Source organism: Monopterus albus, unplaced genomic scaffold (assembly GCF_001952655.1).
Source record: "Monopterus albus unplaced genomic scaffold, M_albus_1.0 scaffold59.1, whole genome shotgun sequence".
Lineage (NCBI taxonomy): Eukaryota > Metazoa > Chordata > Actinopteri > Synbranchiformes > Synbranchidae > Monopterus > Monopterus albus.
Window position 1 is genome coordinate 1,436,691 of NW_018127939.1, and position 25,026 is coordinate 1,461,716.

Here is a 25,026-nt window from a genome sequence, read left to right on the forward strand (position 1 = left end):
CAGCAGGAACATTTTCAACCAAGACATGAAACATGCCAGCCCATGCTCCCCGGTTAGTCTTTATTAACCATAATAATTGAACTAACACAGGATCCATTTCTTTCAAAACTTTCACTCAACATTCCAGATTGTCTGTCTCACTTTAATTCAAGCTTTTTAAACACGCTCATTTTTAGATGTCCCAATCCTGCTACAAAATGTCTTCTTTTCATGCCAGATGAGCCTGGTTTAGGGGCCATAAAGAGCTTCCCTTTCCATATTATTATTTTTAATGATCTATCTTATTATTATTATTATAATATGTTCATTCTTTCATTCTGATCTGTCCATGGCAGCTCAGGGGCACTTTGGGGGATCCTTAGAGTGGACAGCTTGGGGAAAGAGGACTGGGTCACTGTTTCTCTCATCTCAGCTACATACAACATCACTCGACTGCTAAGCCCCTAGTAAACAGGTCCTCTCCTCAGGGTCTGGGAGCTGTTTAGGGTCAGCTCTCTCATGATGGAGTCAGAAGGCTCATTCTTGCATCAACACCAGTGGTATGGGCGCCCATATCTTTATTATTTAATCACTTAATTTTCTCTCCCCCACACCTACTCATAGCTCCCTGCCTGCCCCTTTTTGCCCTCTCACTCTCTGCTGATTTACATTATTCTTATTTCCAGAGTGAATAGAGCTGAAAACATAACAAAGCCCACATGAAATCCTCTTGTACATTCATTATACATGCTCGTATCCTTTTGTTCTTTTGTAAATGTCCTGTATCCATTGTTTTGTATTCCACATACAGTATGGTTTCCCTTTCACAATGCCAAAATAAGAGTGAATTTATTTCTTTATCAGTGTCAATCAGACATTTTAACAGTACAAAAAAAGACATGTCTCATTCTGTCCAGCCAAAGGGCTGAAATCCAAATTTCTGGTCAGGAGCAAAAATGAGAAATATGTTATATGTAGGCAGGAACAAGATAGAGGGCCTGAGAACAAAAGCCTAAACAGCTAATCAATGGAAAATACTACAGTATGCCAAGTTTTCAGTGGTTACTGAAACTTGAGTAGATACAATGTAAGGAAAAGGAACAAAACCTCTCACTATATTTTCCAAAAGTTAACCCCATTTGTCCTCATAAAGTTAATCTCGTGCACCAACTCCAGCCAGTTAGTCAAAGTGGGTAAGAAAAATTCTATCCTATTCCATCCTATTTTCAATCTCTGTTGCTTAAAAAAAAAAATGTTTTGCCAGGTCAAAAAGCCACACCAAGGTTTACACATCACAATTCATTAACTGAAAAGCCCAGAAAATGAAACAACTCTGAGTTTATCTTCATTAGTACTCAATACAAATTGAAGTCATATTTGTAAAAGGCAGAACATAATGACAATGGAAAACCAAAGTCGACTCAAACTCTTAACATTTCAGAGGGGATACTTATTTAGTGAAACCACAGTCAGGGTTTGAAAAATAAAGTCCATGTTCCTGATTTCTGGGCTTTAGTCTCCTATATTTAATGGTATTGCAAGGGCCAACAAGACCTGTGTGACCACTATTGCAAATTTGCTCTGACAAAATGCTGATTCAAGCTCTGTGGTGTGGGATGAAATCTGGGTTGGAGGTTAAGTGCTTGTGCTCAGTACATCATGGTCCCTGAAGAGTAACAAAGATACAGAACACAGAAAGAAAAAAAATAAAATGTATGCAGTCAGAGCCTTGTTGCCAGGTGTATCCAAACTAGATTATTCCTGTGCACACATAGATTCCCAGTCATTACAATGCACTTGGTAGGTCAGAGCATTGTACTGCAGGATTTAGTGGAGCACTAAGGTCCTACAGAACTTGCATGAATGAGAGACGCTGAAAATAACTCTGCTGTGTTGTGTTATAGTTGACCACCACATCTCAGTCACAGCATGCCATTTGTTACTGTTTACACTGGCTGGTAATGAGTATGAGAAGTACAAAGCAATCTTACAAAAAAGATGATGTGGTGTGGGATGATAAAAGCAGAAGCAAGCGTCAGCCTTAAGGCAGTCAAGGTCACAATTCAGCCTGAGCTGAATCATCAAATGATAACGTTCCACTTTTTAACAATGGATGAAAGGATGGATGACTCGGTGTGTATATTTCTGTAAAAAGAAAGATGAAAAAAAATAAATGCTTAAATGTGTCACAGAAAAGTGAAAGGCAATCTGAGCTGTGAGAGTATTTGAGACAAACAAGTCTACATCAACAAGGTTGTATTTTTTCATGTGAGCTTGCCTGACATCCACTGGTGCCATTTTAAAAGCAGAATTTTTAGACTGCAGGCAGATTTGTGGATATAATATACAATATTTAGTGGTGTGTAAAGCTAAATGCATGCTAACATGCTCACAATACCAATGCTACCACTAGCAGCTATATTATTTATGTTCACCATATTAGCTTAGTATGTGAGCCTGCTAACACTTGCTAATTAGCATTAAACACTGTCACAGCACTGTTATTTGTGCAAATTCAAATTTTGACCTGTGGTGGTGCTAGATGAACATTGTTACATTTCATCCTGGGGGATGTCTGCACAAACATTTAAAGACAAAAATCTATCCAATAGTTATTAAGTAGTTTTAGTGTGGCTAAAATGGTGGACCAAGAGACCAACACTGTCATCCCTAGACACGCAACTAGCATGGCTAATAAAAAAGAAGAAGAAAAAAGTTTGTTTAATTACAGTATACTAGGGTCATCCTCTCTATCAACTAACTATAAATAATAACTGCATCTATGAATATGTCATTTAGTCAATTTACTTCAGAATAAAACACAAGTGAATATAATAACACCACAGATTTTGAGGTTATACAGCTAACAATAGTTCATTATTGGAAGACAGCACATTGTGTTCATAACAATAAAAGAGAATACTCACATACTGCACAGGCATTGCTGTTCACTTCTGCAAGCACAATTAAACACATGGTGCATTCACAGAACATCCACCAAGAAGAGTTGACTCAGAATACCAAAAGGGCATTTCTCATTTGTAAAGGAATGGAGCCATAGATTAAACTCATAAAATCATTATAGAATCATAAAAGAATTTAATTTGTAAAGGAATGGAGTCATTGGTCAGACTCATAAAATCATTATAGAATCATAAAAGTCACTTAATCACTGCAGAATTACTTTAATTTGTAGTTGTTTCGTAAAGAGGGTAAATCAAATATGGCTACATGGAGAGAACTGTAAAGACTATAAAGAGAGAAAATTATCAAAAAGAGAACAGACAGAAAGAGAAAAGCAGTCTGAAAGACCAAGCAGAAAACTGAGAATCCTTCAGTGCTGTGGGAACATGATGGGCATGCCAGACAGTTTTCTGTAGATCTTTGAATGTCCATGTGTCCATGCAGGCTTGAACCCATACCAGGGCATGATAACTTAATTCCACAGTGGCATGCCCTGAGATTACCAATAGAGCTGGGGAATGAGAAGAGAATTCCCAGAATTTCTGTCAAAGATACCAGGCACCTGTTTATCTTTGTCTGCTGTAACTTCCAATGCTATGACAGGATGTTATGAACATTTCTATATCTAATCAAATGATTCCCTGTGGAGTTGTATGAATAATACACCAACAGTCTAAAGTTATGTTATATTATGTGTGCTGAAGAGATGTTTTGAGTTGAATTAACATGTCAAGGCAAAACCAAGCACTGATCACACAAAGTGAAAGGATATGATTGTGAGTTTCAGTTTTATTGAAACTTTCTTTTAAACTGTAGATCCTATTGTGAAGAAGCATTCTTTCCACAATTTGCCTGTTTACAACCAGTGGACTGCCCGTGTGGCTTTGCTTTGCCACTGAGATAATCATTCCAATGTGTCACAGAAGAGAAATTAGAATTGGGTGTTGTCCAGCGTCCATTTAGTTCACTCAGTTGACTGAACATGTAAGGACAAAAACTGCAACTCAGCAGCTAAAAAGACATAATGGAAAACAATTAGAGAGTACTGTAAGTGGAGAAATGAGGGAAAATAGCTGAAGAGCAGCACTCAGTCTTTCACGGCTGCCTTAGCACAACCAGCAATCTGCAAGTGCTTAATCACAAAGGCTATTGAAATTCAGTACATTGCAAGAAAGCTCCCTGGCTGCTCATTAATCATTTAAATGCTAAAGAGTTATGAAACGTAATATATTCTGAAAGAACAACAGCAGACTTAAAGTGACACTGAGTGAGATGGAGAAATTTTGATAAATGAAAAGGACCAAACAAAAACAAACTAAGTGGAAATGTTTTTCAAGTGGTAAAGGACATGTCTTCTTTCGAGTTCTTTAAAAGTACATTTTTGATTATAAAATACGGTCCAGATTTAGTGGATAAAACAGCCCTCAAAAAGCGCAGTAGACAGTAATGGTGTGAAAGCTTGTGCCAATCAGCTGGCCCCCATCTTCACACAGATCTTCAACAGATCATTGGAGCTGTGTGAAGTCTCCTCCTGCTTCAAACACTCCACCATTATCACGATCCACAAGAAACCCTCCATCAGTGGGCTGAATGACTACAGACCTGTTGCCCTGATATCTGTAGTTATTAAGTCCTTTGAGAGATTGGTGTCAGCCCATCTGAAAGACATCGTAGACCCCTTGTTGGAAGCCCTGCAGTTTGCCAACTGGGCAACCAGGTCAGTGAATGATGCATTTAACATGGCACTGCATTACATCCTGCAACACCTCGCCTGCAACACCTCGCCTCCCCAGGGACCTATGCACAGGTCCTCTTTGTGGAGTTCAGCTCGGTGTTCAACACCTTCATCCCGGACATCCTTCACTCTAAACTGACCCAGCTCACCATGCCTGCCCCCACCTGTCAATGGCTCACCGGCTTTCTGACAGGCAGGAAGCAGCAGGGGAAGTTGGGGAAAACCACATTCAGCACCTGGACTATCAGCGCAGGCGGCCCCCAGGGATGTGTGCTCTCCCCACTGTTGTTCCCCCTCTACACGAATGACTGCACCTCAGGGGACCCCTTCTTAAGTTTGCTGATGACACAATGGTGACAATTCAGCCTACAGACGGGAGGTTGAACAGCTGGTCTTGTGGTGTTCCTAATATTCTGACTGTCTCACGTATGTAGCTGGGGAGGACAAAAACATAGAGACACCTCTGAATATAATGTAGTTCAGTACACCACCTTTAACTATGACCTCAATAATACGCATATCATTGAATTTATATGGTTATGACAATTTCACCAAAAACTCAAACATTTCGAGCTTTAAAAACACAGATGTTAAGGTGGAAGTTTGCACTGATTTACATACAATTGTAGAGGTGTACCTGATAAAGTGGCCGGTGAGCACAGATCTATTTCTAGTCTTTGTATCCTAAAATAGAGCATACACTGACTGATGGTTCATGGGCATGACAGGCCATGTGACAGAAGCACTTCGTACACATGCATCCTTCTGAAAATGTCTGCAGCATTCTTTCTCACTCTGTCTCTGTCCCTTGGCTGCCCCTTCTATTCATGTCTCTCCCTTCCTCTTCAACACAGTTTTTCTCCATCTCTATCACACACACCCTATTTCTCTTCAGTTCTCCTCCATCTGCACTGGGAGTGCCCACTGTGGTGACAGGACCTATGCAGGGAAATTCAGTGGTCCTCTGTAGTTGCATACACAAGGGGAATTTTTGTTGGGTCTCAGAGCTCCAGCAGATACCAACCTATTCAGGTAACAGATTGGCCCACTCTGCCTTCAGCAACATTTTATGAATGTTGCAGGACATGGTGATGATGCAGCAGAGAGAATTTTCAGATAGGCCTCAATTTGTTTCTTTTTTCTTTGTTTGTGTAGATTGGAATTTTGCCCATTCTGCATCAAAATGACTTCATGTTCTTATCCATTTGGACGCAGTTGATAGTTTACTAGATATCAGGCTATGCTTGTTTTTATTTGTATTCCAAACAGCAGTATTGACTGTACCAAGGATAAAAACAACTAACTTCCCATTCTAAATTCCCATCAGTACTGCAAATCTGTCTTGAGGCTTTGATCCATTCCAGTTTTCATATTCCATATCTTTATGAACTTTACAGAACACAAACACTACACTGAAGTGTGATTTTTGACTATGTATACAATTGTGTCCGCAATCGATCGGCATTCTTTCTGTTGAACCTCTCACTTTTCCTTTCAGTTTCATCAAAAAGGACAAAAAAAATTACACAGTATATCTATTTGAAGCCTTGCAAGGGTTTACACTAGTATTTGGAAGTCTCATGTAATGCAGTTCTGGCTGACTGATTTAACATGCCAGTTTATTTGCTGAGACCATAAAAAGGAACAGTAAATAGGACTTATGGTCAGCAGCTGAAACAAAGGCCCACAGTATATCACTCACTTGTGTTAAAGTTCCAAACTCTAGTTTGTAAAATGTTATACTTTAAAATATCAGTGGACCTTAGAATGGGCTGGAACAAAAGGGCATATTGGGTTCAGGACTGTCCACAGAAAGATGTTTAGGGGAAAAACACCGACAGCATATATCAGTAAATTAGAATAAAGGGAATTTCATTACTGCAAGTCATTTATTTTCTGTCAATTCATTTGCTCTTATTTACTTCTGGGTGAATTGACTATCCCTTGTGAAAGCTTAATCAATTAGGGAAAGCAAACAAACCAGTCAATGTGCAGTATCCATGTTTCCATTAAGACAACATGACACATGAACCACAACAATTCTGCAGGGCATTGGTGCTGTGGGACATTCCTTTCCACGACTGACATCTTACATAACATATCAAATCTCAGATACACTGGCTATAAAAAGAACTGGGTAAACAATAATTTTCAGCAAAAAAATGAAGCAATGGACAATATGAAGTATGTAAAGCCTTGTGTAATATTTTGTTTTTAAATCAACATGAGCCTTTGTTTTGGGATTTTCCTTTCACTCTCTCCATTCCCATCCTCTCATGGCAGGTAGGGTCACAGTGGTGGCTCTTGCTGGCACTGTGCCTGTCAGGTCTGCTTATGCCTGATGAACAGTAGGCTGATGTAAACCAAGCTCAAGTCACTTTCCATCACTGTGGCTCGACTTGCCTCATTTTACCCCAGAGCTATGACCTGTTCAATCATCTACGTGTGGAATGTCTCCTCTATTACCCTGCTACATTTATATGCTCTTCTTCAGAAAAAAAAGAGATGAAGAAAACAGTGCCTTGCATACATATTTCCAAACCACATTTCAATCAAATAGTTGGATATTTTGGGAAATATGTTAATTTGCTTTCTTGCTATGAGGTATCTGAGAATATTGATACAACTCTTACTTCTACAGTATCTGTTAAATATGAAGTTAGGGCCAGAAGATGGTTAGCATAGCTTAGCATAAATACACTAATTAACACATCATGAACATTACATTATGATTTTAAGGAGGGATGTGTGTGAAAATTTTGGCTGGGGGCAATAATTTCCACTGGTTTCCTGGCAAGCTTAGAGTGACAACAAGACTCCAAGCTAGCACTTTCCCTGTTACCATTGGTGTGCTAAACTAAGCTAACAGTAGCTTCAAATGTAACATACTGTACATACAATAGAGCAGTATCATTCTTCTCAGCTAAATCTCAGCAAGAAAGTAAATAAAGCATTTCCCAAAATAAGGATAATCACCTTTATTGGCCAAGTATGTTACACACAAGGAATTTGTTTCTGGTACAGAACCGATGGCAGCCATCCGCGGCGCCAACTCAACCAATGGCTATAACCATCGGGGGCAATGGAGAGGTTCAGTGTCTTGCCCAAGGACACTTCGACACATGGACTGGAGGCACTGAGATTCGAACCTTCAAACCTTCTGGATGGGAGACGACTGCTCTACCCACCACACCGTTGTCTCCCCAAAATGGTGAACTATTCCTTTAAGTTGTATAATCAAATCATCTCTGCTACTTAAATGCTATCTTTTTGTTTGTAAATGTGTTTTAATTATGCATGCTTCTGACTGCCCATCTCCCTGTTTTGACCAGAAGAGGCGGTGTGTATCCTCATGTGGGAGGCAGGTGGGTGAGTGCAGAGGGCACTATGAGCTCACCAGACCCAATCCATCACACAGTGACAATGGCCATTAGAGCATGGAGGAGCATCTGTGGAGCCGCAGGTAAGAATGTATGGGCTGGGCTGTGTTTTCTGTTACCTCATCTAATACATAGCAAGAGTATGTATGGATGTCATATTTTGTATGCAGGATCTATAACTCTCACACACCTTGGCATGTAAACATGCACTGCACACACACATATATTCAGAGGGACCTCCCATCTCACAACTGCCCTCCCTACTCTCCTCGCCTCTGACATCCCTGAGGTCAGGCCTCACCAGCTCTCCGAAACCGGAGTTCTCCAGAAATAACATGCACATGCCTTAAGCACTGACTGCGCTAATAACAGAAGTGTGAACAAAAAACTGGAGGTGCGAAAAGATTTAGTGATTAAGCTTGACATTCCTTGAGGACGCCGGACATGGACAAAAAGAAATTGCAGATGAATGACTTAAGTTTTTCTGAAGCTATATTTGAGGTTTTGCTTGCTAAGAAGGTACTGATGGATGTACAGCACTGACATGATATCATTGAGATAATTCTCTATCCAGCTCATGTTTTTAAAGCATCAGATTTCTGTATTGTGTTTGCAAAGAGATGTTCTCATTACTGTTGTGTCAGGAGTGTCAGCCCTCCTGGAGGTTTGGCTTTTATTGTACCTGGATGTTAACAAGCAGTATTGTCTCCAAAGTGTAAAAAGACCTCACTATCACTTTCTCTCTAAAAAGGTTAATAAATAGTGCTCTATTACATGGACATGGTGCTCATAAAAAAGGGCCTTTGTGATGAAAGAAATATTTAAAAGTTGTAGTAAAGCACAGAATTACATGTCCAAATGGGTCTTGTTTTCCTAAGCTAGAGTTTGATTAGGCCTACTTCATTGTCTACAATTGTCCAAACATTATTTTTATTGGCCAACTAATAAAGACAGAACACCTCAGGACAGACAAATTGTATTATACTATAGAAGAAGCATTGTGGGATCACTTTAAAAGTAATTTATTCCTCATCTATATTAAGAGCTCTAATTGTGTTTTAGTATCTCTTGTTGAAAATCAGCCTATTATCTAATGCTGTGTAGGAAACAGTGTCATAAAAAGCATATTTATAAATGCATATTTTTCCACATAAATTGTGGTTACACCATACGCTCATCATCGCCAACTATGTTACATTTGAAAGTTATAAACTCATTGCCTGGGAGTAGCTCAATATGTAAGAACACATGGCTATGAATGCTTATTTTTCTTTATTTGTTTATAATTCAAATCAAATTTTAACTTAACTTATATTTATAACATATTATTTATATAATGTGAGCTAACTAGCTTCCTTGGCTAACATAATTAAGTCAGTATTTGTGAGCTATGTTAGAAATGTCTTTAATTGTAAAATAGGCTATGTTCTGCTATCTCTATTGTTACCATTCACAAAGATTACCCTCCAACAAAGTTATAGCCTACTTCATGCATTCTTTGTGGAGGCTAAACTTTGAATGGCTGTAACTACTGTCCTAAGTTTGTGGTACAGAGAAATATCTAATAAGCTGTTTGATTTGCTTGGTGATGATGCCAGTCACAGAAACCTTAGTCCAAACACTGATTGCTGATTGACAGGTTATTCCTGTTGCCAGCTTACAGTATGTTTCATTTTGAAATAAAATAACTTCTCTGTTATTTTTCAGCACATATAACTCACTGTTGTTTTTAAATTAACTCTGATATGTTGCCTTTCTACATTCATTCGGCTTTCAGTCTTTTTATGGTAGGGAAAACCCTGTACTAATTAGAATCCATATTTCTGTTGTTCCAAGAGGTATGCAAATTTAGATTCATGTTATAAAATGCCTGTCAATCACATAACAAGCTAGCCTTATCACACAACATTAATGCTACAGTGCTGTTTTCCCATGTGTACACTTTAGATTGGGGAGTTAGCTGCCAAGTTTTCAGCACCTGATAGATCTGAAGCCTGAATTTGGGTGGGGGTGGGGGGGGGATGCATTTATTTTCACTATGATCATTTTCGGCTCTCTAGTGAATTTAACATTCATACAGGCCGAACTCTCAACTTGCCCTTAGGAATACCTCCCTTTGCTTATCATCAGTCAAAGTGACTGAGTCCCTCCACTGAGACTGAGCGAGATGAATGCACAAGCAGTTAGGAACAACTCTTTGCCAAGAGGACAACAGATCAGGTCACACAGCACTCATACATATACAGAATGAACCTGTACCTGCAGCGTTCAGTGATATAATTGCAATAAACTAAAAGTCTCATTCAGTGGTTATGTCTTTATGTTTTGCTTATGCTTCCATGTTAACAATTACATTATTTTAATGAAAAAAAAAGAAATTATTAAAATGTATAGTTGTGAAATATTTTGCTGGAGCTGTTAAAGAACACCCACAATACTGCAGAAAGGTCTAAGGGTAGAGACACACCAGTCAACCGTTGGTGAGCGCCTGTCGGGGCTCTTCTTCCCAGTGTGTCCAGCACTGTTAGCGCTAGTCGATCTCCGTCAGAGGCTTTTTGGCTGATTCTACATGTTGAATCGGCATCGGCAGTCGGGTCTTGTCTGTGAAAGAGAGCCCACTCTGACTGGCTGTTGAGCTTAAAAAGCCCATGGCATGCTTTTTCTTGTTTTCTGACTTATCTACAATGCTACAGTGGTGAATTATCACCTTAGACCTGACCTAAAGCAAAAAAAATGAGGTGTATGTATCTTCTAGTACTTCTATGCAGAAGCCACTTGGTTTATACATGTCTTGTAAATTCTTTCTTGCAAGACATTTTTTCTAACAAAAGTATTACATGATAGTTTAAGGATCTCCTTGAATGGTCATAATCTTCGGGCAGTTGCACGTTCATGTGTGGTTGCCTGACATCCACCGGTGCCATTGCAAAAGTGGAATTTTTCGATTGCATGCAGCTCTGGGGATATAATTTACCTCCTCCAGCTGCACTGTTACCAGAGGATGTGGAGAAAAACACAGGGTCTGAGGTTACTGCCTGTCCGAGAATGTTCCTGTACAGGGACTCGCTGTTTTACCTGAGCAGGTCTAACCTAACAACAGCAGGCCTGTGAAGCCCCACGGGGCGGTGACTGATCAGATCATCAATGCTGGATTCCCCTGGAAGACAGTACCTGTTTGTTTTGACTGCTTGAGGCCAGTGTATCTGCAGCATGTGATGTGATGTGGGTTATGGAGTGGATTCTAATGACCCATGATGTTATTGTCAGTGCTACGCTACCTGTTGGAATTAATTTCACTACTTTGGGACTGTATGTGGTCATGTGGGGGAAGATGCAGCGACCATTGGTTGGATTTACCAACCTTGGAGCTACTTGAAAGGGAGCGATGTTTCCACTACTCAGTAGGACTTAATGGTAAGTTTAAAAAAGAACACACGTTGCATGTCTGTTAATGCCCTGTTTGTGTAACGTTAGAGAGAACTGTTGTAAGGCTGGAGAAGTTACTATGTCTGCATTATGCCAGTTAAAATATGAGGTTTCTCAATTATCCACTTTGTTTAGAGTGTTACATATACTGTATATATGTTACAGTACATATACTATATATATATATATACAACTATCCTCTCGTTTTTAGGAAGAAGCTCTCTGGTTTTATCATTCTGAAATAAGTACAGACTATTTGAAGTTATGATGGGTGCCAAGCTAATCTAGAGGTACCCAAGATTAAACATTAAATGACTGGAAATGAGCACGCCATGGGCTCTTTAACGAATCAATGCAACAAGAAGAGAACGGTGTAAATATTTAATTTTTATGAAATTTTATGTAAAGCACTTTGAGCAGCATCTCGGGTGCCGTACAAGTACAGTTTGTTGTTTTATTATTACACAAATAATGATGAGCATCAGAAACAGCGTGGGATTCAGAAATTACACTGGATGTGCTGTGAGCAGACATCTGTCCCGATGACACTTGCAAAGCTTGTTAACCACAATGGAAAACCATGAAAAAGAATCTGTAGGGGCTGCTCCATGCCAGATGTATAACTATGTGCCAGTCTATGTTTTTTTAAGACAGTTTATCAGCAGGGTTTGTGGCTTTTCAATCAAAAGGTTGAAGAGCTGTCAGCTATGAGGCATGACCTCCTTTGGCCCGTTTGGCCATTTCCTCTCTAGTCTAGCCATGCTTGACAAGCCATTAGAAGGCCTGTCCGCCTGTGGCAATGGATGGGCTCTAGTTCAGAGAACACAGGGAGTCAGATAAGGCTTAAATCATTAGAGGGCAGCATGGAGAAGATGGCAGCCCAGGCACCTACTCTTCATTTCTACACTATACTGAGCACAGACAGGGAGAGGCTAAATTTTCTCTTCAATTAAACCATTTCAAGGTTGTCACACTGTCTATAGACAGCAAACAGTGAATACTGGACATGACCTACTTGGTGGTTGGGTGTTTGAAAAGCAACAAAAACAATATGAAATGGCCATCATTATCTCAGCTGTTCCATTTGAAAAATGTCTTCATTCTCTTCTCTTTCTCTCACAATGTGCAGTGTGAATATACAAGCAAACATACGCACACACAAAACACATACACCCAGTACATGCAGTGCACAAAAGGAGGAAAATTCTGGAAACACATGTACAAAATGATTTGTCCTGATGTTCGTGTGTAATCTTACAAACAGCATGCTTTTCATCCTTAGGTTTCATAAATATATTATCTATCACAAAATAAGAACATTTATGAGTCAATCAGCAATTAGCTCCATTCTCACATTGAGTTTGGTTTAACTGTTTCTTATTGACTACGTTGGTCTTTAATTTAGATGTTTGTTACAAGTTCTGAACAAACAGAAGAAAATAATGTATGTGTCTGTAGAAGGTGGAGCCACATGAAAGGAGAGATCTGGAGTTGGATTGCAGTGTATGTCAGGACCAAACTTTGTATCAGAGCAAACTGGTTTTCTGTACCAAAATGTGTAACAAATTAAGCTAGTTAGTCCTGAAGCTGAATTAAGATGATAGGAATTAAAATTTTACCAACAAAAGCACTGCTGCATTTGTATTAGCATAATAATACTCATCAATAAATTACTTAATGAATATATTTAGGTGTGGCTATAAAACATTGTAACTTTTCCATTTTCCTTTCAACACATCAACAGGATCTGAATGGCACAGCTGTGATTTTCAAATTATACTGTGAGAGTGTGTGTGTGTGTGTGTGCAGGGAATCAAGTACATGTGAAAAAGCTGTACCGTGGGCTGAGAACAAGCTGTTTACCTTATAGAGGAGCATGACAACCTGTCGCAGTTTTAGCCTGTGGAAAACACAGACATCATAAAGGGCGGACAAAGCAAGGACGGTCACTCCGAGCTCCTTCCACAGCATGCTACAGGCAGCGCAGCCCAGGCTGCCCAGGAACCAGGCTGCTGGCTGCCAGGGCCTAGCATGGCCCCGCATCTTACAGTGACGTATGTAACACAGCAGGGACAGCAGAAAGAACAGGGCGGCACCTTCATCAGCGCGACCCACCACGCCTGCCACTGCCTCGGTGTGGATGGGGTGTGAAGCAAAGAGCAGGCCAGCCAGCAGGCTCCACAGGCCTCCTCCAAGCAGCAGGCGAGCCAGCAACGTAAACAGGCCTGTCACAGCTCCGTGGAAGGCCACATTAACCAGGTGGTAACCCCAGGGCTCCAGCCCACCCACAGCATGGTTGAGGCGAAAGGAGAGGGTGCAGAGAGGCCGGTAAGACTTATGGCTGCCACTGTGTGTGAGTAAGGTGCCCCAGAAGTCATCATAAAATATATTTGTCCAGGGGGTGTCTGGCAGCAGGTCCTGATTGGTCTTGATTGCACGGCTGTAAAGAAAAATCACAAAGTTTAGAAAATGATGTTCTGTGTACAAAGAAACCCAAATTAAGTATATGACTGACTTACTTGACTGAGAGATCAAATTAACACTTACATTTTTGTTAAATCAATAAAAGTCAGTGTTTTTGGTACAATTCAATGCACTGCAGATTCTCTGAAAAAGATGCAAAACTATATTTTATCAGAGTGGACTAAGCAGAAAATACAGGCTGTTGTGAAATGAAACTTTGCATATCCTTACAGCTTCACCCTGAGCGTGTGGTCATCTGGCATTCACAAACAGAAAATCAGAGGGTGAACATCAAGCTCTGGGGAGCTATATGCCACCACAGCCACATCTCCTACAGCTGTGGTCTAAGGGTTAGGTAAGAGCACCACACCCTGAACCACAGACAAATACAGGCACATAGTAGGGGAATGCTGTGCTGGCAAAATGCAGAAAAGAGAGAAGGGAACCTTGGGTGACAATCGACATGGCAACCAAGTTAGCAAAACACAGCGATATGTCCATGTTCAGGGAGATTTCTGAAGACCACATGTGTACTTTAAGCCTCTCTTGGCAGGCACTGCCACTAAGTAAGAGGCCAGTTTGACTTGCACTCTGTCAGGGATGAACTCACGTGACCTAACATAATGCTGCTCCATCAGCCACAAGCTGCGTGTTAGTGGCTGGAGGTGAGCAGTTAGCAGAGGTCATGGGAGGGGAAGGAAAGGCATGTTTATCCCTACTGGAAACCTTAAATGCTAAATCTCTTTTTCACCTTTTCTGCTACATTACAAGTTGTGGTAATTAAAAGCATGATAGATGGGATGTGCCCAGTGCACCAGGTCATAATATGTCCCTCTAACGGTCACAGTAAGCAAACTGTATTAGTTCAAAGAGAGATGGGTGGAGAAAAGGTGGAGTCTAATTATTCTTTATTCTCTGAATTGAAAAGGTAAACATGAGAAATGGGAATGAACTAAAATAAGATGTTGACTCAAGAGTAATGAACTGCAAAAACACACTGAACTACTGCCACCTCTCAATAACCGAAAGCTCATGGTGAGCTTGGTGTGGTGCAGCATTCATCAAACCACAAAATGAACCAGCTTTCTGAGAAGGGTGAATAGAATTAGCCCCTCTTACAATGGCTCTAAGACAAATAAACAGCCACTGGTCTCAGGAGTTGGAAAGGGCATAGCTGGGGTATAATAGAAATACCTCAGAGGTCAGGGTACAGATGATTGTGTTTCTCTACCTTTAGTCAGGCTGACAGAGGGCCCAGCCCTGCACCAGCAGGCTTAAGATTCAGTAGCCCAGCTCTTCATGTCATGACTCAGATACGCCAGTTTATTTTGTCTGGCCCATTTGTCAAGTGAGATCTTCATTCCACCACAACATGCTCATATAAGAGGCATTATGGTTCAGTTACATCCCAAAGCCGTTTTTGGACACAAGTGCACTCTGTTGTTGTGTCTTGTTGCTTTTCTTCTTTTGTCTCTCCTCTATCTACTCACCCCAACCGGTCGAGGCAGAAGACCGCCCACCAAGAGCCGGGGTGTGTCGGAGGTTTCTTCCGTTAAAGGGAGTTTTTCCTCCCCACTGTCACCAAGTGCTTGCTCAAGGGGGATTTGTTGGGTTTTCCCTATGTAATAATATTGATAACAGTAAGGTCTAGACCTTACTTTGTAAAGTGTCCTGAGATGACTTTTGTTGTGATTTGGCGCTATACAAATAAAATTTGATTTGATTTGATTTGATTTTTCCACTGCACAGTGTAGTAGAGCCAGTGAGCTGAGATACATTATATATTGCCTCAAAACCACACCAGATATTTTTCTGGCAGTAAAGCACAGACAAAACCCTGCTCCAGTCAGTCAGAAGCTCGGTGTGTTTACAGCCTTGGCTTTCTGAGCTGCTCAGATTATCTCCTTTTTATATGTCACAGAGGCAGGCGAGCACCTAACAAACTGCGTCTGACAAGCAGAGAATTGAGAAATGCAGAAAAAGGATGGGTGCGGGTGGGGGGGTGCAACCTCTTAAACCACTCTGCAACAGCTACTCCATTCAGATGAATGGGATGCATCCACAGCTAAATAAACAAATTTGCATTATAGTAACACTGGTCATGGTGAGTCTTCCAAATCTATGGCAAGTCATTAATCCACTGCAGCTCTTCATCATCATCAGACCGTACTACTCTACGAAGTACTAAGGGGCCAACTAGAGAGGAAGATTGAGTTTCTCTGTCTCTCTGTAATGCTGGCAACAGGGAGGACCATGCACTGCAAACCTTTTCCAGCCCTGAGCACATTCCTCCCCTGACCGCCAGCCTGCACACTCACTCCCAAAGGGACGAGAAGATCATGTGGCCACTAACAAGAGAAGCCCCTGAAAAAACTCTTCTACCTCCCATCCTACTTGCTCTATCAGTACTTTGTACTGCCACCCTGCCAGCTATATCTCAATCATGCGTTTCACAATATGGAATGAAACAAGTCAGAAACTAAAGCCTTACCCTGGTTTAAAGTTTTATTTTACATCAAAAAAGTCTTAAATTATTTAACTAAATGCTCATTTACTTATCTAAATACAGTGTGGAATATTTAGCAATAAGGATAATGTGAGGCCTTTGTGCCTACTGTATGCATTATAATATAACACAATAGCACTAATTGGAATAACTGTGGTGAATTCAGACTTTAGAAACTGATCAAGTAACTGTCAAAGTTGGAAGCCATTCCTTGTTTCCAATTAAATTGTTAGTTTTTCTTTCAGACCAAAATGGAGACAAGAGTCTCAGTTTTATTATTCTGTAATGCAATTTATCATTTGCATAAATGAAGCTCTAACAAAGGACAATTGCTTGCACAGAGCAGTAGACCATATAATTATAAACCCAGGGTAAAATCAATTTCCACATACCAGCGTAGCCTAAGCCAAGCCTAAGTTCAAAAGCAGTTCCATGAAAAATGCTCCTCCTATCTCCTTATCTCCTTAGCTGAGGCACAATCATATAACCTCTTCACCCTGGAACGGTTTCACTTATAATGGGAATGCACCAGCAGTGTGAAGAAAATAACTACCTCCAGTAGGATTCCATGTGAAAAGGCTATCTAAAATTGAAGACTGATTGGCTTTACAGTGCAGCGGTCACACACACGCTGCAGATGAGGATGGATATTAGAAAGGAGATGGAAAACCAAGAGCATGTCATCAGGATTTTTCCTTTACAGCTTCTCAATGAATTTGAGATGAAGCTGTGAATGAACAAAGACCTCTTTAAAATCATCCAAAGCCTGAAGGAGAAGGATATAAATAGCCAAACCATCCTCACCAAAGAATGCAAATGCTGGGCATCTGTCTGCAAGTAAAGCATCTTTTTAGATGCTTTGCATTGCTTAAAAATATTGGAGCAGGCTGAGAGGCATTCCAGAAGGAAAAAGTATCAAAACCCACTTTAATAATATAATTAAGGCTTTAGCCACAATTAAAATAAATAAAACTTTAATAAAAACATTAAACTAAATGTCAGTAGTAGCAATATTCTTGGCATGAGTTAGGACCCAGCGTATAAAGATTTCCATTTGTGACAGCATATAAAAAGACAATCAATTTTGGTTGGAGTTTGGGAAAGATGATTGAGCGGAGTACCAGGGCCACCAGAGCTCCCAATGATTGATAGTCTGCCAACAATATGTCATCACCCAGCTTCAATATCTGAAAGAAGCATGGTAGTATTTTTAGGCTGCCCACAGAGACACCGGGGTAGCCCACTCACTGTCGCTCCTTTGTCTAATGTTTCTTCCCATAGGCAGGTCGTTAATGGCATATCTTCACCACACTTATGTTGCCTAATACAGAGAAAATGGTGTTATAGCCAAAAATGTCCTGTACAATGTATTTGTGGTTTTTTCCCACCATAATGTCATATAAGAAAATACATTTAAAATCATGTCTTAGGATTTTTATTGGTTTTTCATGTAATGGGAGAGCATTGACGTTATTAAGTGTACTGGTTAATGTATTCAGTCCACCAGAAAAGCAAACTAACTCTCACAAAGCTCATTTAAATATAAAAATTATTAATTGCAAAAGGTGATGGAGGTAACAGCACAAAGCTGAGGGAAAAAAAAAAAAAAAGCACAAAAAAAAATTAGTTTGACATATTGTTACAAAATCTTCTTAAATCATGAGGATATAGATGGAATTCACTGGGCATTATCAATAAATGCCAAACAATAGAAAATACAATTAAACATTAACATTTTAAAACTAACCAGGAAGAAAAAAAAGCACCTGGATCCAACTGAACACCAAGAAAATGGTCCAAACTAGCTTTGGCTCAGACTTATACAATTTCAGCAATTAGTTTGACATATTGTTACAAAATCTTCTTAAATCATGAGGATATAGATGGAATTCACTGGGCATTATCAATAAATGCCAAACAATAGAAAATACAATTAAACATTAACATTTTAAAACTAACCAGGAAGAAAAAAAAGCACCTGGATCCAACTGAACACCAAGAAAATGGTCCAAACTAGCTTTGGCTCAGACTTATACAATTTCAGCATATTCAGGCTAAAACATAATAACTCCACTGTCTAAGTGTGACAGAGTGTTTTGCTATTTTAGCTTGAACGGGAGGGGATTACAGTGAATGAGAGCCGAGGCTAGAGAGGACAAACAGCGAGAACAGCTGTGGGCTAGCTCACTGCAGCCAGCGCACCACCGCTGAGGCCTCTGTAAGAACCTCTTTTGTCAAGAATGAATGGCGGCCTTCTTCCATTTGACATATGCGAGTAGTAAGCCTTTAATAAAATCTCTTAATAAAAGAAAGGAGCCTCAGGGAGCATTGAGAGAACACTGTAACTTACACAACACAGAGGGTTTAGTAAGTTTTTATTTAGGGTATTTAATGAATTGATCTGAATACCTACAGGTGCACTGAGTGAGAACCACAGTAATTTTAATATTAATAATACCTTCATCACATTTTCAGCTAAATTTACAGTACTGAAAAAAATCTTGAATTTGAATTGTGCACTACTGCAACTTAAAGTAGCCTCTCTTTTCTTTTGACTTTTAAAAATGTAAACCTCCTGGGAGTCAGGATGGATGTGACACTGGTGATGAACAATCAGGATAAAGGTCATTTGGAATGAATCGATCTCCTCCTTCCTCTTAACAAACAAATCTGACCTTCAACATTCTGACATTCAAATTTAGATGGTGTCACTACTGCATTATGTATGATTATGATGTTGACTTTACATTTGGTTTACCCACATTTCTGCTACCTGTTTCCTCTAAATGTGTATTTTTGCCTTCCCTTAAGTAATTTCTTTCTGCATTACTATATTAAGTTGGTGCAAAGTCTAAACAGACACATTTACTCTTTGATTCTGATCCACTGGCACCAAAACCTGACATTTAAGGTTAATACTTTAGATGGTTTCATTTTCTTTCTTGTGCTACAAAAATATCTTGTTGTTACATGACATTTCCTGAAGTTACAACTTATCATAAAAAACACTTCCAAACAATAATATGGATGTAACAGTACAGGACGTGCCGCCTCCAGCTTTGCTGAAAGTGCTGGGCGTATGTTTTTGCTCTGTCAAAAAACAGACACAAGTAAATTTATGTGCAGGCTCACTAAAACAAATCAAAGTGTTTTTCAGAGTGCAACATGCAACACTGTGGTCAGTTCACCCAGTAGCACTCCATAACTAAGTGGAATAAGTCTTCCCCTCAGGTATTATTCCACTGGCACACACACACACACACACACACACACACACACACAGTCCATTTTATAGCACAGTAGACAAGCAAACACTGGGACACTGAGACACTGAGACTGGAGCAGGGCAAGCTCTTCCAGCTCAGCAGAGTGTTTTAGATCAGTGAACACTCATGCCTGCTGCCTAGCATCCCTGATCAGCCCTTTGTGTTGTACGGGACAGGCACAGCAGGGCATGTCCTGAATACTGATCACCAGAGCTAACAAGCCAGCCAGCAAACCAACCAACCACATAGCCACACTTCTATCCAGCCAACCAGGCTGATTGAGCAGGAATCCTGTCACCCTTGGAATAAATCTGATGGTGTGAAGTTGCCAGGACCACTTATGAAACCTGCTCAGTCCTCTGATATCCAGCAGAGGCCTTAAGGCTGCTGCATTGTTTTATAAAGCTGTGGAGAAGTCTCTGTCCAAAGCCTGAGCGTTCTAAATGAATCACCTACAGTAAATGTCCAAGTTACATTTTCAGTGTAAAGTTGTGTGTTGTTTATAGCCAATTCGAGGTGTAACAGTCAGTCGGGAGCTGGCCGTGCAGAGAGCAGGACAGGGTGCTAGAACACACTCTGATTATTGAATCCAATAAATCTGTCAGCATGTGCAGGGCTGTGGCAAGACAGCAAAAAGCTGCTGGGTCACCCTTGTAGACCCCTATCTTACACACACTTCCCTGTCTTTCTCAGGCACTAACTCTTCTCTCTTTGCTCCTGTCTAAACTGTTGCTTTGGATCTGTCCCTCCCTCTATCTGTAGCTGCCTCGTTGGGGTAGTGCAGCGGGCAGTCAGAAGAACTTTCCACAACTTGGGTTCAGGTGGTTTTCATACGTGTTAGTTCACTCCTTGAGGGTGGAACTCAATTAGAACCCACACACTTCTGCATCCTGATAAACAGGCAGGTGTCATGCTAGTGGCAAACATCAATGAAAATATGCTAATGTTTGGCAGGAATAACATTTACCATGTTCGCCATCTTAATTTAGTGAGTTAATATGCTCAATAAAGTAATTTAGATATCATCTAGAAACCATGCTAATCCATCCAGTAACTGTTCAGCCACTACGACGCAGACCAAAGTAGTGGACCACAAGGTCCGCCAACCAAGAGACTGATTTTGCCAGTCACTATTAGCATGGCTAATACAGACTTTTATATAAAGACATAGATAATTTTCAAAAAAAATTAAAAAAAGAAGAAACTGATAAGGCACACAGGAAAACATCAGTATATCACACAGGACTTTCCCCCGACAAGAAAGATAAAATGTATTAGGCCTATTGCTACAGTATTAATTAGGATGTCCAAACTAAATTGCTATAAAACACATCATGTATGATTTCAACACAAAACTATCTCGAATAAACTCAGCTTTGCTTCGTTCTAATGAACTTAACTAAATTATTGATTTTTTTTACAATGGTCACATAATGGTTAAAAAATTAAAAAACGAATTTCTCAGTCAATTTAACACTAAAGTGGAAAATTCAACAAATTGGTTTTATTAAATAAACATCACAGCCCAACAAGAATCAAAAACAAGGTCTTTGTTTTCAAACTAGTCCTACCTCCATGTCTCTCCCCCAGCCTGACCCATGTCTAATGCTGTGCTAGTTCCCCAGACCCTGTTTGGAGGGGGCCACTCCACAGCACTCCTCCTCACAACAGGAGGCCTTTTGTCATGCCCTGACCTTTACGACCATGTGGTAATAAATGCATTTGATTTGTTCCTCCTCTCGTGTTTAGAGTGCTTCTCTTTCACATGGAGGGGGAGACCGGTGCAGGGGAGGCTACTCTTCCTGGACTTGTGGCTGTGTTTCGTGCAAGACGCATCCGGCGTGGCCAACCACTGGGCCTTTTATGCATTCTGATTTGGGATTGGAGAATGTTGACCCATGAAGGGGTTCAGCCAGACCTGCACCAGATGGATGGGACCAGCAGTGTAGGATGGAAAAAACCTGTGCAAGCCCGAGTTCAGATGTCTTTGCAGACTAATAATACATGAGTGAATGGATCATCTGTCCAGGATTTTGTCATCCTTCCTCCCAAACCTTTTTGCATGGAGCGGCTTTATGAGACACAGCAACCCTGAAGGATGAGCCTGAATCATGGTGCATCGCTGCGGAGGCCTCCACTCACTGATGTTTATTGCATGGGGCCTTAAGTGCAGGAAGAGCCTTAGAGAATGCCAGTGGAGCAGAAAAGAGAAGACATCTTTAGTGCCCTGACCATCTTATATCTTCAGCATTTGAAACAGCTGTGTCTTTTCCTCAAGGTTATAAGACTCTGATGTTTAAATATGAAAATGCTGCCCTAGTGCAAAAAGAGTCAGACAGCATCCTACTGCAGGCACTAGGATTAGTGGCTATTGTCAAGAGGCCCTGTACAATCAGTCAGAAACAAATATGAGGGAACCACTCAGCAAAAGGCCTTAACAGCACAAGAAAGAGCAGGCAGATGGAGACCAGGAGAAAAAGCGCTCACTTCATCAGCTTATAGAAACCTCTAAAGCAAACTTTTTGTTTATTCTCCCTGCTTACCACAAGCAGCAACCACAACACAGCATGAAAGCCTATTTGGTAAATTTGGACATCCACAAACATACACACAAAGAATCATTCCGTTAATGAATGGCAGCGTTCAAGGATGCAGTTCTTAGTGATCTCATTAGATACTACAGGCCAGTGTTCTCACACTGCTCTCAACCCAGCCTTTTTTAAACTCTCCCATTTGGGCTCCAGTTCCAAGCACTAATTGAAGGCACATGTAGCCTCCTCACACAGAGATAGAGAACCCCCCATCGACAGCCACGTGAGTGAGCATAGGCTATCTTAATGTGGAGGGATGGGGCTGTGCTGTTCCTTCAGGCCAAAGCGCAGGTCTTTCTGTTACAAACTAGACTAATGTAGGTCCGATAGCTGATAATGACGCCTCATTAACTTCTGCTTGCTCTCAGATAGTCTGTAGCACACAAGAAGGAAATCAGGCTTATGCACAATGATAATCTGGTATCCTTTTATCTAAAATTGGAAAATAAAAACTAGGTTTAAGGGGGTTAATGCTTACATGCTACAGAATGAGATAAAAGCTCAGCTATACTATACGCTACCACTTAGTGAACTGTGCTTAAATGGACAACTGAAAGAGTCAGCTCTGAACGAAGAGAAACAGATGAAACAACAAACAAAGCAAAACCGAAGCTTTTTATCAGGAACATCTCCAGACTATGAAGCCTATTATTGCAAAGGCAACCTAAATATCTCTAGCTTTCTGCCATTACGTAAGACTGAACTACCTTGTAAATCCACAAGCATGTCCAAGAGGAACCCAAAATGCTTTGTTTTCCACATGGTGTCAATCTGCATTGTTGCGAAGGAGCTCATTTACGCAGTTGAGATTTTATGGCCACAAAAACACACAAACCAACCAGAGCCTGTGCTTTTTTTTGTTTTTGTTTTTGTTTTTTTTTTGTACAGATTTTGGTTTTCTTCACTTAGCAATCCATGTAGAAAGTGTAAAATCTCTCAAGTACATAAATCAAAACAAGTAAACACACTGGTCAACAAAGGTTGGTTCCATGTGTTAAAAGAAATGAGGAGCTGTTGAAGTGTTTGCTATTGTCATCCACAGCTAAATCATGCAAACTACTTGACCTGCATTTGAACTATCTGCAATATACTATGATCATTCCGATGAAGTGATGTGTTAATCTCCATTGATAAAACTGTACTTATCAAAAAGGAACTTTATTATACCACCAATCTTACAACTTCATATCAGGACATTTTACTATTACACATTCAGTATAAATGTATCTAATAACAGGTGCATTGAAACGGCCACCAATGGAATTAACACAAGTGTTTCCTCCTGTGTCTTCATGTCTCCTCTGTATTGTATTGTCACTCCTGCTGCTGCACCACTAGAGACTTTCCTAGCTAATTTCTTTCTCTGAGTCAATAATGTTCAAAAGCAGTTTTCTTCCGTTCGGCGCTACTGGATAAAATGCCACATTCCACAATACAAGAAAGAAAATTAGTGATAAAAAAAATCACTAGCCAGCTACACTGTAGATGTTGGCTGCATCATGTCAGTTACTGTGGAATGAACTGAACAGAATCTATTGGATGAAGTGATCAGTAATCAATGTGTCTGGCTGAGTCTACCCCTCTGAGAGCCGTTAACACACAACAGCAATCTACAGTGTGTCCGTCCTGAGAGCAGGCCTAATTGTGAAACAGGCAGCTGCTTGTTCTTTTGTTTCTAACTGGCTACATACATGATCAGCCATGTGACACCATGGGGAGCATTGCTCAATCCCAAAATTGCCCTGAGAGGCTTGTCTTGAAACAGAAAAAAAGCCCTCAGCGATTAACAGCAGTTTATTTAGAATTAGTTTTAGTTGTTTACCAGAATAAACATGATGAAATGCTAGTGTTTCAAATGAAGTCTGTATTATACGCAGTGAACTATGTTTCCTACTACAAATGTAGAAGTAAGCATAGCACATTAGCCCCAGAGGTTTTAATGTATTTTTTGATGAAGGGTCTTAAAAGTTTGGCAGGACCAAACTCTGATGTTACACAGAGTTAAGTGGCAATAAAGTGATGCTGAGTAAAGGAGGGTGGAAATTTTTCAATGATCAAATCACCAAAGTTTTTCAGCCCAGCGATATTCCAAAAAAACAATACCACAGGCAGTTTCATACCTGAAACAAGAAATAGCTTTTTACGCTAAAGCTAGCTGTTTCTCTTTGATGTCGCCCCATACTGCGTTCCTGGTTAGCACCAAAACAACAAAGAACCATATGGTGTGGAGTGGACCAGCATTAAGAACTGTGCTACGCTACATTCTTGCATATCTGTGCAAGCTGCATAGCATCTCTACCAAATTAATGCCATTCAAATGGTAAACCAGAGAAACTGGATTGATTTGTGAGGTGCAAAACATGACATTCCTGTTACAGTTGAACATTGTTACAGTGAAATCCTACTCAAAGTAGGATGGAGATTTCATTAAACTGACTCAATTACAATCCTCTATGCCTCATGTTAATAAAATGTCAGGGTAGTGCCACTGCTACAGCGCTTGACAGAATTTTCTAAATTAGCAAGGCCTCAGATATAATGGAAAAAAAGCAGAAAAAGAAACCTCACTGACATGTGTGTCAGACATCGAAAGGCTCCACTCTACAGATAAAAAGCAAAAATTGAAACTTAATGAGCTTTGAATATAAAAAATTATGATTGCAAGTCAGACATGTTAGTGCACCTAGAGACAGAGGGATAGCCTTTAATTTAAACT

General features: G+C 40.2%; 1 protein-coding gene across 1 annotated transcript in view; it reads right to left on the reverse strand.

Annotated features, from left to right (window-relative positions):
• tmtc2b (transmembrane O-mannosyltransferase targeting cadherins 2b) overlaps positions 1-25,026 on the reverse strand; it is a 93,694-nt gene that overhangs the window by 39,101 nt on the left and 29,567 nt on the right. Inside the window, exon 2 of the mRNA XM_020602971.1 lies at positions 13,348-13,924. Coding sequence (XP_020458627.1) covers positions 13,348-13,924 — 577 coding nt within the window. The remainder of the gene's footprint in view (positions 1-13,347; positions 13,925-25,026) is intronic.